At 40.6% G+C, this 13,898-nt stretch overlaps 1 protein-coding gene across 1 annotated transcript; it reads right to left on the bottom strand.

The window, feature by feature from the left end:
• Positions 1 to 9,933: 9,933 nt before the first annotated feature.
• On the bottom strand, positions 9,934 to 13,064 carry LOC117545430 (protein shisa-like-2A). Its single transcript, XM_034215203.1, has 3 exons — positions 12,883 to 13,064; positions 11,614 to 11,750; positions 9,934 to 10,189 (listed from the first exon to the last, which is right to left on the bottom strand). Exons 1-3 carry the CDS (start codon positions 13,062 to 13,064, stop codon positions 10,005 to 10,007), a joined length of 504 nt encoding a protein of 167 aa, XP_034071094.1. The 3' UTR covers positions 9,934 to 10,004.
• Between the last annotated feature and the right edge of the window lie 834 nt (positions 13,065 to 13,898).

Genomic DNA, 13,898 nt, shown 5'->3' with positions numbered 1-13,898 from the left:
AAGAAGAAGAAAGAGTTATCATACCTTCATGGAGTCGCCACTTCTAGAGACCCGGGCCTGTCCTTCGTGCCCTGGCTTAATAGCGGGCGCCGATCCCCACCACCTCTGCTTCGAGTGTTTGGGGGACCAGGATATGGCCGAGGCGGCAGGGACGCGGGAAGTCAGTCAAAGTTGGGGGTTGGGGGTGCGGGGTGCAGGATGCGGTTGCGGGTCCGGGGGGGTGGGGTAGTGATGCTTACACTGTAGGTGCACTGCATAGTCCATGGAAATCCACCGCCCAGGTATGTCCGCCAGGACATAAATAAACAAAGTCTTGGCTTTCAGAATATGAAACTGTTATATCCAAAATCACACGATAAATACATTTTTGAAGCTTGTAAAGGGAAGATGACAGCTCTCACTCGCCACTCTGCTGTTCCGCAGCGCTGCTTCCCCTCCCTCTGGCTGCAATTATTAATGTAAAGCATATAGTAATCATAGATAACACGGCAGGGTCCGTTACAGTTTGTTTTCATCTGATTTCAAATAAACAAAGTCTTGGCTTTCAGAATATTAAACTTGTTTCGGCAAATTCAGATGATAAATACAACTTTGAAGCTTGTAACGGCATAATTACAAGCGGAGAATGGAGTAATTTGACGTCACAACAGCAGTGGCGGTTCTAGACCAATTTGACTGGGGGGGCCACTGGGGGGCCAGTTATTTTCTGAGGGGGGCACAATAAATGCAGGACGAAAAAGAGAACTAGACAGTATGAAGTAATTGCGCATAAGAAAACAATGCAATACAGTTATTGGTATTTGTTTCAGTACACTTATTTATTTCAGATAGATCTTATAGTTATTACTGTTAGCTTCAGCTTAAGTTATAGTGCAATGTTTGCACTAACACCATATTTATATAAAAATAAAGGCAATGAACAGTTACATCTCTACATAAGGGTGTCTGCTAGGGGTGTAACGGTTCACAAACATTTCGGTTCGGTACGTACCTCGGTTTTTTGGTCACGGTTCGGTACGTTTTCGGTACAGCAGAATTTTTTTTCACAAAACAAAACATATATATATATATATTTTTATTATTATTAAACTGTGAATAATGTATTCACTCAAATAAATACAAAATATAATAAAATAAACATTAAGGTGCAGCATTTCGATGAACTGAAGTAATCTGTATTTGAACTTTACTGTACTAGTACTCACAAAACATAAACTATTAGTTTTGGGTTTTTAATTATTATTAAACTGTGAATATTCACTCAAATAAATACAAAATATAATAAAATGAACATTAAAGTGCAGCATTTCGATGAACTGAAATAATCTGTATTTGAACTGTACTAGTACCTAAGCAGCCAGTTTGACATCATGACTTGCTTCTCATTGTATTTTCATGTTTTTTTAAAGAAAATGAACTTGTCCACATTGCTTGCCGAAAGGGCAGATCTGCTGGCACTAACAATGTCTCCTGCTGTGGAGAAAACCCTCTCTAGGGACAGAGGTAGCAGATACAGCCAGGTAGCGCTTTGCTAACATGGCAACATAAGGATATTTGGCGTTTGTAATAGCTTTGGCTCGGTCTGAACTTTTTCCGAGTGGTGGAGGCTTAAATGCTAGTGGGAGTTGGGTTTGCATTTCAGTCTTTTTTCTTTTGGTACCGGTGATATTCACGTTCGGGTGATGCCTTTTCAAGAGTGTGCAAGTTTAATGTATTGCCAGCCGCGTAACCAATTTTAGTTGAACAATGCCGACAAACAGCTTTGGTTCGGTCCACCTGTCTTTGTCCGTCATCCTTGTACGTAACTGCAAAACCAAAATGTTCCCAAACCGGAGACTTCAATGATGCTGGAGGATTTTCGAGCTCAACTTTATCTGCGTTCGCCATTAATTTTCGACAGTTCCTCAAATTACTGACTACATTTGAACGCATCCCTCTGACCAGCTCTCATAGTATGCCTCTCGTCCAATGAAATGACTTGCTCGCTCTATGACGCGTTGAACCCAATGTGAGCAAATTACTCTGAATGCTGCGACGCAGCACCTGAGATTACTTCCAAAAAGTTGTTCACGTTCTCAATTTTTTACGTTTAACGTTATATTCGTCCGGTACACTTCGGTACACACATGTACCGAACCGAAGGGCTCGTACCGAATAATTTCGGTACGGGTACGTGTACCGTTACACCCCTAGTGTCTGCACAATCTCACATTACAGCAACAAAATCCTGTCCAAACCGAGTACCAGAAAATATACACTTTTCATTGTTAGGGGGGCCACAGGGGGGGGTCAGTGTTAGGGGGCACTGCCCCCCCCTGGCCCCCCTCTAGAACCGCCCCTGCACAACAGGCATAACAACAGCCGGTGTTTCTCGTGAGTGTTTTCCCCGGGAAACAAACACAATACACACAAATGCAAAATCACACAAACACACACACACACGTATATACACACACACACTCGCGAGCTTCCCCCAGACCAGTAATCCAAACGAAAATATCTTCCCTCCGTAGTATTTTGATAATTTGCTCCGCTAATAATCAATCAGATCGATGGATTCCAGAGAAGAGAAAACTTTAAAGGCCTTTTTCTCAAAATGATGAGGATATGTTGCTGCTACCGTGTTTGTCTTCACAACATTTCCTTTTTCCGCCTTGTGCTACTGGAACGCAGTCAACTCAGATGTGATGTCTCTCCCAGTTCTGACCTCTGACCTCCAATGTAAATGGAACGCAGCATATCTTTACAACTCATTGATACCATCAAAGTTTTCATCTTGCGCTGTCATTAAATGCATGCTTCCTTCTGTGCAGTGATTGATAGGAAGAAAATAGTTCCTACATGTAACTGCTCACAGAAACGTTGGTGGGGTAACTATTTCTAGAAATAGACTTCTATGTGTATTTTGTATTTTGGGGTGACCTGTACATTTATGTTTATCAATTACAATTGGAAAAGAATTACAGAATAGTGCCAGTAACACATGTTTTTCTAATGTAACAATACATCTTTAAAGGTCACCTATTATGCAAAATCCACTTTTGTATGTCTTGTATACATAAACATGTGTCCCCTCTGTGTAAAGAGATTCTGAAAGTTTCAGGAAAAAAGATTCCCTCCTGATCCATTTATATAAAAACCTGTCTGAAAATGAGCTGATCAGATTTTGGCCACTTTATGATGTCATAACGATTTATTGGCTTGTGACTCCAAAGACTCCAAGACTCCAATCAAAGGTATAGGAACATCATAAAGAATAGAAACTGATCCCCTTTAATCATTTTTTCCTTTTACATTCTTTGACATGTACATGTATGTTACAGTTGAATACTGTGTGCACACCTTGCTTTACCAATGGGAAATTGCATTTAACATGAGTACAAAAACTGAATTCCATCAAACATTTTACCATCAGTTGAGTTTGAATTCTGAACCTCACAAAGACTTTTGTGAAGAAACAATTCAATGAACTTTAAAGTATTCATTTTTGTAGTACATTTTACAGAGAAAAACTAAAAAGAACTGAACACAAATGTTGACATTCAAAATTGAGGTCAGTTACATACGCAAAACATACTCACAAATACAAGATCATTTTGCATGAATTTATGTATGTCTACGCTACCGTTCTGATTTACAAAAACAAGGGCACTTCAACGTTTTGAGAAGAAATTGACTATCCAGTCATCTTCTCAATTGATGTATTAGCTCGGTAAACATTTGCCTGATACGTTTATGGTTTCAATTGCTAGTTTTTGCAATATAGTATGATGTTAATTTTGATAGACTTTTGAAATTCATCAAATTGATTGATAAACTGCTACCACAGAGTTGTCTGTGTTTCCCTTTTTGAACTAACCCGTTCACAGTGTGTTGATGGCGACGGCCAAACTAAATTCAAAACCATAGACCAAAAACCAAAGGGTGACATCCACTCAAAATTAATGTTATTTAAATGGCTAGGTTTAGTTAAGTATTTATTTTTCATTCCAATGCTTTATTCTATTGAATTGTTCTCAGTTGCAAAACAAAACTGTAAATCAAATCTCTCAGCATCATCTTTAACATCTTTCCAAATTAATTGTACGGAGGAGACCCATCATTTATACTTGATGACATCACACATTTGATTTAGTTTAACTCTTGGGTTTTTTAATTTAGGAGAGGGTTGTTCATTTTTACTAATACTTTTTAACTTTCCTAGACCACAGGAGTCATACTGTATGTATGCATTTCAAAAATGGCTCCTTCTAATGTTATAAATGATTGTTTCCCTAGTTTTCTAGTCTTGTCTAGTAACACAGTTCTCGAAATTCCCATATTGTTTAAAAAAGACTTGAAAAAAGATTAATGTATTTTTGAATAGGTTTCTTTCAAATAATTGATTGTCACTAACCATATGTAATTTCAAGCATTTGAAAAATGAACAATGCAATTTTTTCTATTCCCATCTCATGGTCCTCACAAGTCCTTCAGTCCCTGAGTATCAATGTATCATAGCACCCTTCTTCATCAGTGGGGCCTTAACTTATGGCCTACAGTAGCTATCCAAATAAAATAAAATAAAATCAGGTTTTATTTATATAGCACATTTTTAAAACGATTTTTGGTCGAACCAAAGTGCTGTACATATAATAATTACCTTACAGTAAAGACACTATACAGTAAATACAACAGCACAATTTGTGCAGAATATCAGTATGAGAAAACAACACCCTCTGACCTTAGACCCTCATATCGTACAAGGAAAAACTTCCAGAGAAAAACCAGAATCCACTGTTGTCTTTGTGTGTCTTTTTTCTTCTATAGGCCACATCTTTGACATCTATTCTAGAACGGCCTATTTGCCCAGTTGCATTAGCATGGGTCTTTGGCTGTCTTGAGGCCATTCAAAAACATTCTTTAAGGAGCCCACATCCACATACAGTAGCGCCTTCTTTTGAGCTCCAGTGTTTTTTTTTAAATTATTGATTCCAATGAGACAAAGTGCATGTCATTGTCATTGTCATGTCATGCAAGTTGCGCTCTCGAGAAAAAGCGAGAATGTTAGCAGCTCTGAGTGTGTTGAGTTGAAAAACGTGTCTTCCAGTTGCATGAACATTGGTGTTTGGCTGTCTTAAATGTTAAGGGCTCATGTTTTTTTTTGGCAGTTCCAAGCGTTTCGTGTGGAAAATATTTCAACGTTTCAGAATAGCAGCGGTGTATGTAGAACTCTTAGGAGAAGCGTTTTTGGACATTGTCTTTCAGATTAAACTCAAATCATAACAAAGACTAAAGACTAAAAATAACATTTATCGGAGCACATTGGTCTGGCTGACCCTTGAAGTGTTTTATCTCTGTAGTGGATCGTCCTTCTGAGTTAACAGCTGTCAGAGAGTGTTGAAGCTCATTCATACAAAGTGTGAAAGCGAAATTATTCGTCAAACAAATACATACTAACACAATTAGATAACAACATCGAAGGGGGCGAATATAGCCTGTCATGCAACGGCAGTGATACCGTGTTGAGATATTGTTGTATGAAATCTATGAAATCTTCTGCCAGAAGAAGGCGCTTTGTGGACAGGTCCTCAAAGAAGATTGTAGATAGATGCCCATTTTCTCTCGGTTACTGCTGCTGAAACATAGCTTGTGCAGGACGCGCACTATCTAGTGTGTGAAGATTTTGAATCACTGCTTTTTAGAGACTTCCTGGTGCAAAGGGGTTCTTCTTTCCCAGCACAACTCCCATCAGAACTTTATAATGGCAGCTACCTCGTCTCTATAGGTCCTAGTCGTCCCCTGGCAGCAAATTCTGCCTTTAGATTGACTCAGGGGCGTCGCCTGGACCTGAAAACATTCGTGGGTGAGCCCACAGTGGAGGCGGCGCTACAGTGGAATGTTCTACTGCAACACTCCCCACACGCACACACACAGTACACCCGCGACTGTTACAATGAAGGCTCGATAATCAGCTCACGGCATATAGGCAGGGGTAAAGTGCTATTTTTTTATGAGTGGGGGGCGGACCCTCACCTCCTCTAGGGGGGGTCCGGGGGGATGCTCCCGGCTAAACGGATTGGTTGTACTTTTTACAGTATTACGGCTTCCACAGATGACATTTTTTTATGGATTTTTTGTCAAAGCACTTAAGATATTCATTGCTATCGGGATGTTAAGAGCATTCCATGGAATATAACAAAAAGTGTATCTCGAGCCGGTTTCTGAAACTTACCTACCCCACCTTTAAAAGCATCAATCTGGTGCACTTTGAGAGCAACATTAAGAGATCTATGGATACCTCTCTCAACACCCATATGAAACACAACTGTAAACAGATTTTCTTTTTCTTTATGGATATTTTACAAATCACTCCCCTTTCAAACTGTATTCTTGTTTTACTGCCATATAGTATTTCATAACTGTTTTTTCTTTATTCTCTTGTTTTTTTTATAACTATAATGATCATATGAAGGTGTGCCGCAGAAATAATCTTTTGAATAATTTGTGACCAAACCGTTTGAGACCCACTGAGATAACTTAGACTAAAGTTAACTATCCAAACACTCAAGAGTCCTTTAGCTCACCTGAGTCTCTCAGTCTGTCAGGAGAGAGCTCTCCTCCAGCTTGTTGTGTAACAAACATCTCCTTATGTCTGTCAGTACAGCTAGCTAACCAGATGCTAACAACACGGTCCCTGCTGGCACCGGTCCCCCTCTCTCCCTCTCTCCCTCCCTCTCTCTATCACACTAAATGCGCTATTGCCACATACTGTACACACAGAGCCGAGCTTGAATGACACAAGCACACGTTTATTTCCATTCAACTCTCTGATTGGTCTGGTGTCTTGCCTCTGTTGCATTCACTGAACACGGGAAATTACAGTCCTGCCGTCCTCTCTTGTGTCATGATGAGGTTCACGTAAAGCACGGTTAATGTATTATATTATTGAGGGAGATAATATAAAGCCCCGAATGCCCAGGCCAGGCGACGCCACTGGATTGACTAATGGCGCATTTCCACTGCAGGCCTCGCTCGACTTAGTACGGTTTTGTTAGGCCTTGTTAGGCCCGGCTCACTTTAATGCTGCACTTCCATTACAGTTTAGGAACTGGGGTAGTATCTATAGTAACGCAGTGTAGGCGGAGCCGTGACGTCATCTTCAGAAAAACAACATCAGCTGTTAGCACTCAAGCTCACAGCTCCTCATATCTGTTCAGAAACTAGACAAAAGTTAAACAAGTGCAAACCACAGACTGTCTGTGTCATGGCGAATACAGTCACTGGTTTATTTATGTATGTATAGGCCGTTGTTGTCAGTGTGGACCAGTGGCGTCGCCTGGCCTGGGCATTCGGGGCTTTAGCCCAGAATGTTTTTTCTGTAGCCCCGGACAATTCTCCCTCAATAATATAATCCATTAACCGTGCTTTACGTGAACCTCATCATGAAACAAGAGAGGACGGCAGAAATGTAATTTCCCGTGTTCAGTGAATGCAACAGAGGCAAGACACCAGACCAATCAGAGAGTTGCATGGAAATAAACGTGTGCTTGTGTCATTCAAGCTCGGCTTGTGTGTGTGTGGAAATAGCGCATTTAGTGTGATAGAGGGAGAGAGGGAGAGAGGGGGGCCGGTGCCAGCAGCAGGGACCGTGTTGTTAGCATCTGGTTAGCTAGCTGCACTAACGGACATGAGGAGCTGTTTGTTCCACAACAAGCTGGAGGAGAGTCCTCTCCTGACAGACTGAGAGACTCAGGTGAGCTAAAGCAGCGATTCTCAAACTTTTTTCAATAATGTACCCCCTTTGAAAAAAAAATTCAGCCAAATACCCCCTGATCAGCGCAAAAACTATTTGTTAGGGGGAAAAAGCCTATATAAAGAGGTACAGTACAGCGCTGCACCATCAGTGTCTGATTTATTAAAACAACAACACATGAGAAACACTTAAATGCTACATTTCAAATGTTTACAATCCATCACTAAATGCATGGCAAACCAATTTTAACATCATGCAATAACACTAAGACGACATTAGTTGCATTGAACTGATCTTTTTAATAAGTTGTACTTACAATTTAGTGAGAAACATGGGCTTGTGCTTCACTGAGGATCTTTGTCATTCTGACAGGGAGGCAAACTGCAGTTATTACACTTCGTGTTTTGAAATATGTGTAACCCTAGTCTGTTAATATAAAACCCACACTGCTCAAACTTCGTTACTTTTCCTAAAATTGATATATTTATATTTTCTTTTTTTTCATTAACATAAAATAAATCTCACGCACCCCCTGCAGTACTCCAACGTACCCCTAGGGGTCCGCGTACCCCCATTTGAGAACCACTGAGCTAAAGGACTCTCTGAGTGTTTAGATAGTTAACTTTAGTCTAAGTTATCTCAGTGGGTCTCAAACGGTTTGGTCACAAATTATTCAAAAGATTATTTCCGCGGCACACCTTCATATGATCATTATAGTTATAAAAAAAATAAGAGAATAAAGGAAAAACAGTTATGAAATTTACTATATGGCAGTAAAACAAGAGTACAGTTTAAAAGGGGAGTGATTTGTAAAATATCCATAAAGAAAAAGAAAATCTGTTTACAGTTCTGTTTCATATGGGTGTTCCCGTCTGGAACACCACCACTAGTGTGCCCTTGAGTAAGGCACTTAGCCCTTAGTTACTCCAGGGAGAATGTCCCTGTAATTGGTCATTGTAAGTCGCTTTGGATAAAAGCGTCAGCTAAAATGAAATGTAATGTGTTGAGAGAGGTATCCATAGATCTTGTAAATGACGTAACGAAGTTGCCTTAATTAAAAAGAATAACATAATTAATGTCATAGTTCAATTAGATAAATAAATACTTTATTTCATGTTATTTTATAATCGTTAAATATAGCATGACTTAATACAGTTTGTTTTACATGTTAAACCGATATGCGTATGTGTTTCTTGTGCCTAGGAACTAATGTTTGTTCATGTGCTGGTACTGCATGTTTTGTTGTTACACTATACAACTCCACGTGAGTTGACGTCTTTGTTTGAAGCTCTGCTGAAGTCTGTGACAAAGTTGAATGTGACAAGAAGTCTGTGACAAAATTATACAGAAAAGGAAATAGATTAATCTCCTTTCACGACAAGCGGCCAACGAGGTATTTGTTTTATGTTTTAATTTTCTTATTTTCATTCATATGTGTAGCACAATATGCTAATATGTTTGGCTATGTATACGTGTCATTCGGTGTTGTAATTCTCACGGCGTAACGGAAGAGGGTAGGCTACAGGATGAAAACTCCAAGAAATAAACACCAGTTTTAAAGAGCCGACCTGTGTCTGTGTCGTGAAAAGAGCTACAGATCTCTTAATGTTGCTCTCAAAGTGCACCAGATTGATGCTTTTAACTTCAATATTTTAAAAAAAATTCCCGGGGGAGGATCTCCCCAGACTTCCCTAGAGGAGGTGAGGTCCGCCCCCCACTCGTAAAAAATAGCACTTTACCCCTGCCTATATGCCGTGAGCTGATTATCGAGCCTTCATTGTAACAGTCGCAGGTGTACTGTGTGTGTGCGTGTGAGGAGTGTTGCAGTACAACATTCCACTGTAGCCACTGTGGGCTAAGCCCCGAATGTTTTCAGGTCCAGGCGACGCCCCTGGTGTGGACGGTCGGAGCATATACTGCGTTAGCTTAGCCGATCTCCATTTAGACAAGGTTTTTCGTCTGCAGACTTGTCAAAGCATTAATTCATGGTTTTTACTAACCGGTATCAGTATGTTGTTACTTCGGCATCATTTTGAAACGTGTATTACAATTAAATCATGGTCAAATATGTTCATCTTGTTGTAGTTGTAGCCCCCTTGCCAGCGATTCTCTCACTAGTTTAGCATATTCAGCCCGGTTGTTGGCCCGCTTGTTGGGCCCGATAGAACCACGATTTTGTCAGATCAGAAAAAAGGTGAAAAAGTAGCCCCGGGCCGGAACTATAGGCCTAGTAGAAACGCAACCAAAAACGGTTGAGTCCCTCAGCAGCCTACGAAGGATTTTCCACTTTAATACCCACGACGGTAGCTGTAAAGCACCTCTGGAACAGCAGCTCGGGGTCTGGCGGCTGGTTATCACAGTCAAGCTTTCTGCTCATGAAGTGTTTTCTGAATCCCTGCGGACCAGGGATGCAGGCCGCTCCCACACGACTCGGCCCCTCACTGGGATCTCCCGCTGAAACACAATAGATTCCACATAGTTCAAAATCAGCATGTGTTTTCTTTACCAAATGCCAAACCCAGTGTTTCCCCTATATACAAATAGCGGCGGTGCAGCGCCACTGTATGTACTGGCAGGGCCGATTTTTGGCATAGTTAACATTCATAATTAAGTAAATGTAACACCCTTTTCACCCCGGTTACACTTTTCATTTGCCCTGTACGATGGGCGCTGTAAGTGATGAAAGTGGGGGATGTTGGCTTATCAGGCACCCGCAGCTCACAGCCAAAGTGCGAGCGTGGGAGCGAGAGAGAGAGAGAGAGGGCGCACCGGTACCGGCGCTGTTGTTATTAGAATCTGGTGCTAGCTGCGCTAACGGATATAAGAAGTAGATGTTTCTACAACCAGGGTGAAGGAGAGCTCTCCTGTCAGACTGAGAGGCTCAGTGAGGTAAAGGACTGAGTGTTTAGATAGTTCATTTTAGTCTAAGTTATCTCAGTGGGTCTCAAACAAAAATGTGTTTACAAATTATGTAAACATATATTTCCAAGGCACTCCTTTATAATTATTAGGATAAATAAAAACAGGTTTGAAATCATTCCAATGTATACTATAGGACAGTAAACCAAAAATATCGTTTAAAGTTGGAGGGATACAAAAATATGCATGAATAAATAAATATTAACTAGGTAAAATAAGATATAAATGAACAACAAAAATAAAATAAGTTACATTTATTTGTTATTGGCTGTGGGTTATTGGTTATGTTCATATACTTATTTGATTATTAAAATGTAAACCGATCTTTTTCATATGGGTGTTTAGAGTTGTACCCCCTAGATCAGTCTCTAGTAATTGGGTGCTCAAAGTGCACCAGATTGAAGCATTTTACTTTAAAATGTTCAAAAAAATCTTCCCGGGGAGTCATACCTGCGGACCCCCCTAGAGGACGTCCACCCCCCAATTAAAACATGTTCATACAATACTGAATACATTTGAAGCCATTTTGACGTATATTACCTATGTCAATAAGTTTCTGTTTTTGTAGTGTGTTTGTTTTTTGTAGAGATTTTTCATTTATTCTTTATATATAAAATCTCGCCTAAAATCTCGCCTAGGGCAGCAACCGGCTAGAACCGGCCCTGGCGCTAGGCCTCAAGAGCCTTTCTTGTGCTGGCAGACACATAGAAACAAATTGGCGGGGCGCAGTTCGCACGCGCACACATTAAAAAATTCCACGCGCTCCGCGCTCAAATTATGCTGGACCCACGTGCCTTAGCACCAGTGCTATAACTCCATCCTAGGGGAAACACTGAAGCCACATGATTTTTTAGATGACGATTGCAGCACATTTTCTCTGAATCACAGGCTTTCAGAAAGAGTGGCAACACAATTAAAATCACTAATGTTACCACAGCACACCACGCACACATACATACCTGGCGCTCTGAGGGGCAGGCCGTTGTCAAGACGACTGGGTTTGGTGGCGATGAACAGGTAACAGAGGACGCATACAGTAATGAGGAAGGCAAGGAGGACCACCGCGGCAATGGATAGACCAACCAGAGCACCAATACTGAGAGGAGGGAAGAAAAGACAAGGAGATGAGAGAAATAAGAGGAGATAAGGACAGGAGAGAGGAGACAGGAGAGAAGGGATAAGTGGAGACAATAAAAGTAGAAGAGGAGTGAAGTGGAGAGTGCAAAGGTAGAAAGATAAAGCGGCAGAGGGAACAGAAAGGGGATGGTTGACAGGAGGAGAAAGAAGAGAAGAGGAGAACATTTGAGAAAAGAAAAGAGGAGAGGAAAAGGAGAGAAGAAGAGAAAAGAGCAGTAGAGAGGACATGATGATTTGAAGGATGGAAAAGAGAATATCCAAAAGGGGAAGATCAAATATATTAATAATTTGGTTTAGCTCAGTAAAGGGTATAATGTTAAATATTGCAGGTAAATCCTATAAGCAGGAGTTGAGTTATTAGCACTTTTTCTTTTTTATTGTAGAATAGTTTTTTCATCCACACATGAAACTAAAACAAATAGAGCTGTTAATGTATTAAGAGAAGATAAGATGAGCCATAATTAATCTCCAGATCAGAAATGCACGTGTTGCAACAGCACAAGGACTGAAATGAACAAATTAACTAATAAGGAAAGAAAATAAAAAGGAACAAATATTAAATTAAACAGAACATAAATAAAAGCAAAGCATGTGACAGCAGGGATGGATTGGATTTTTTAGTCATGAGATAATTTATCAGTCAGGTGGTGCTGCTCACATTACTGGATAGTACACACCCACACACACACACACACACATACACACACACACATACATACACACACGCACACACACAGTATTTTATTTCACTATACAGTATTTAATTTTGCATTCATATTTTAGCTCATATTATTCTATTTTACTTAACTTCTCCTGCATTACTTGCACATTAGCCGTGCAACATTCCCGTGCAGTATTTGATTGCTGTTCTGTTATTTCTTGCACTATTTACATTTTTTTGAATGTGTTTTATTGTTTAATGTCTTATTTATGTTGCGTTGTTGGAGGACCCTGGGACTTTTCATTGCCATAACTACACTGTGCATAAGACAATAAAGCCTTTGAATCTTAAATGTAGAAGTTCCAATTGAGTTACAAATAAGTAAAACACTGAAAATAATGACACTTTTTCAAATGTAAATTTCCCTCACCTCAGCCACCACATGTATCCGTACTCATAGGCGAAAAAGCTGTTGGGATCATCACAGCAGTACTTGACATCATTAAATCCGCAACAGTACACAGCAACAGCGGCATTTCCCGCTCTGGGGCACGCGAATCTGTCCACAAACGCACCGTCAGCGTTGGAGTAGCTGCTGCATTCAGCGCTCATTCTGCTGCGAGAAAACAAACACTTGTGGTCCGTGGATTAATAAAGCGGGGGCCGGGGGAGAAGTAGAGCCACCGGTGTGTGCTCTGCAGTGGAAGGACACACAGAGGGTGGGAGGTGGCCACTTTTCAATCTGAAGAAAACTGGAGCTATTTTCCTCTCCCCCCTTATCTTCCTCGCTCTCTCATTACTCATTACAAAAACACGCACGCGCACGCCAGCATGCACTGACACATGGCTTTAAACTCTGCTTACTTAATCTGCTTTAGTTTTTGGACAGTATAAGCTTATTATGCTGTTTGTTAGTCTGCAAAAGCATAAAAACAGGAGCACGTATTCATGTTTATCACAGTATTCAAATCAAATCAAGTTTTATTTATATAGCACATTTATAAACGATTTTTGGTCGAGCCAAAGTGCTGTACATATAATAAAAATAGCCTACAGTAGAGACACTTTACAGCAAATACAACAGCACAGATTGTTCAGAATATCAGTATGAGAAAAACGACACCCTCTATCCTTAGACCCTCACATCGTACAAGGAAAAACTTCCAGAGAAAACCCACAGTTTAAAGGGGAACATGGGAGAAACCTCAGGGAGAGCAACAGAGGAGGGATCCCTCTCCCAGGACGGACAGACGTGCAATAGATGCCGTGTGTAAATCGAAGAGATAATACATTTTACAGCATATAGACCGAATGTTAGGAAATGCATGTGTCTGTAATAAGAAGATGAATCCACGAGGATGTCAGCTACAATCCTGTGGAAGCCATCAGGGAAGCAGCATGACGAGACCCAAGGCAGGGCCGCAGAGACAGGTTCAGCCACGACCC

This window comes from Gymnodraco acuticeps, unplaced genomic scaffold, assembly GCF_902827175.1.
Source record: "Gymnodraco acuticeps unplaced genomic scaffold, fGymAcu1.1, whole genome shotgun sequence".
In the NCBI taxonomy this organism is placed as follows: domain Eukaryota; kingdom Metazoa; phylum Chordata; class Actinopteri; order Perciformes; family Bathydraconidae; genus Gymnodraco; species Gymnodraco acuticeps.
The sequence above is the reverse complement of the archived record's forward strand: the minus strand, read 5'-3'. Positions and strand labels throughout refer to the sequence as shown.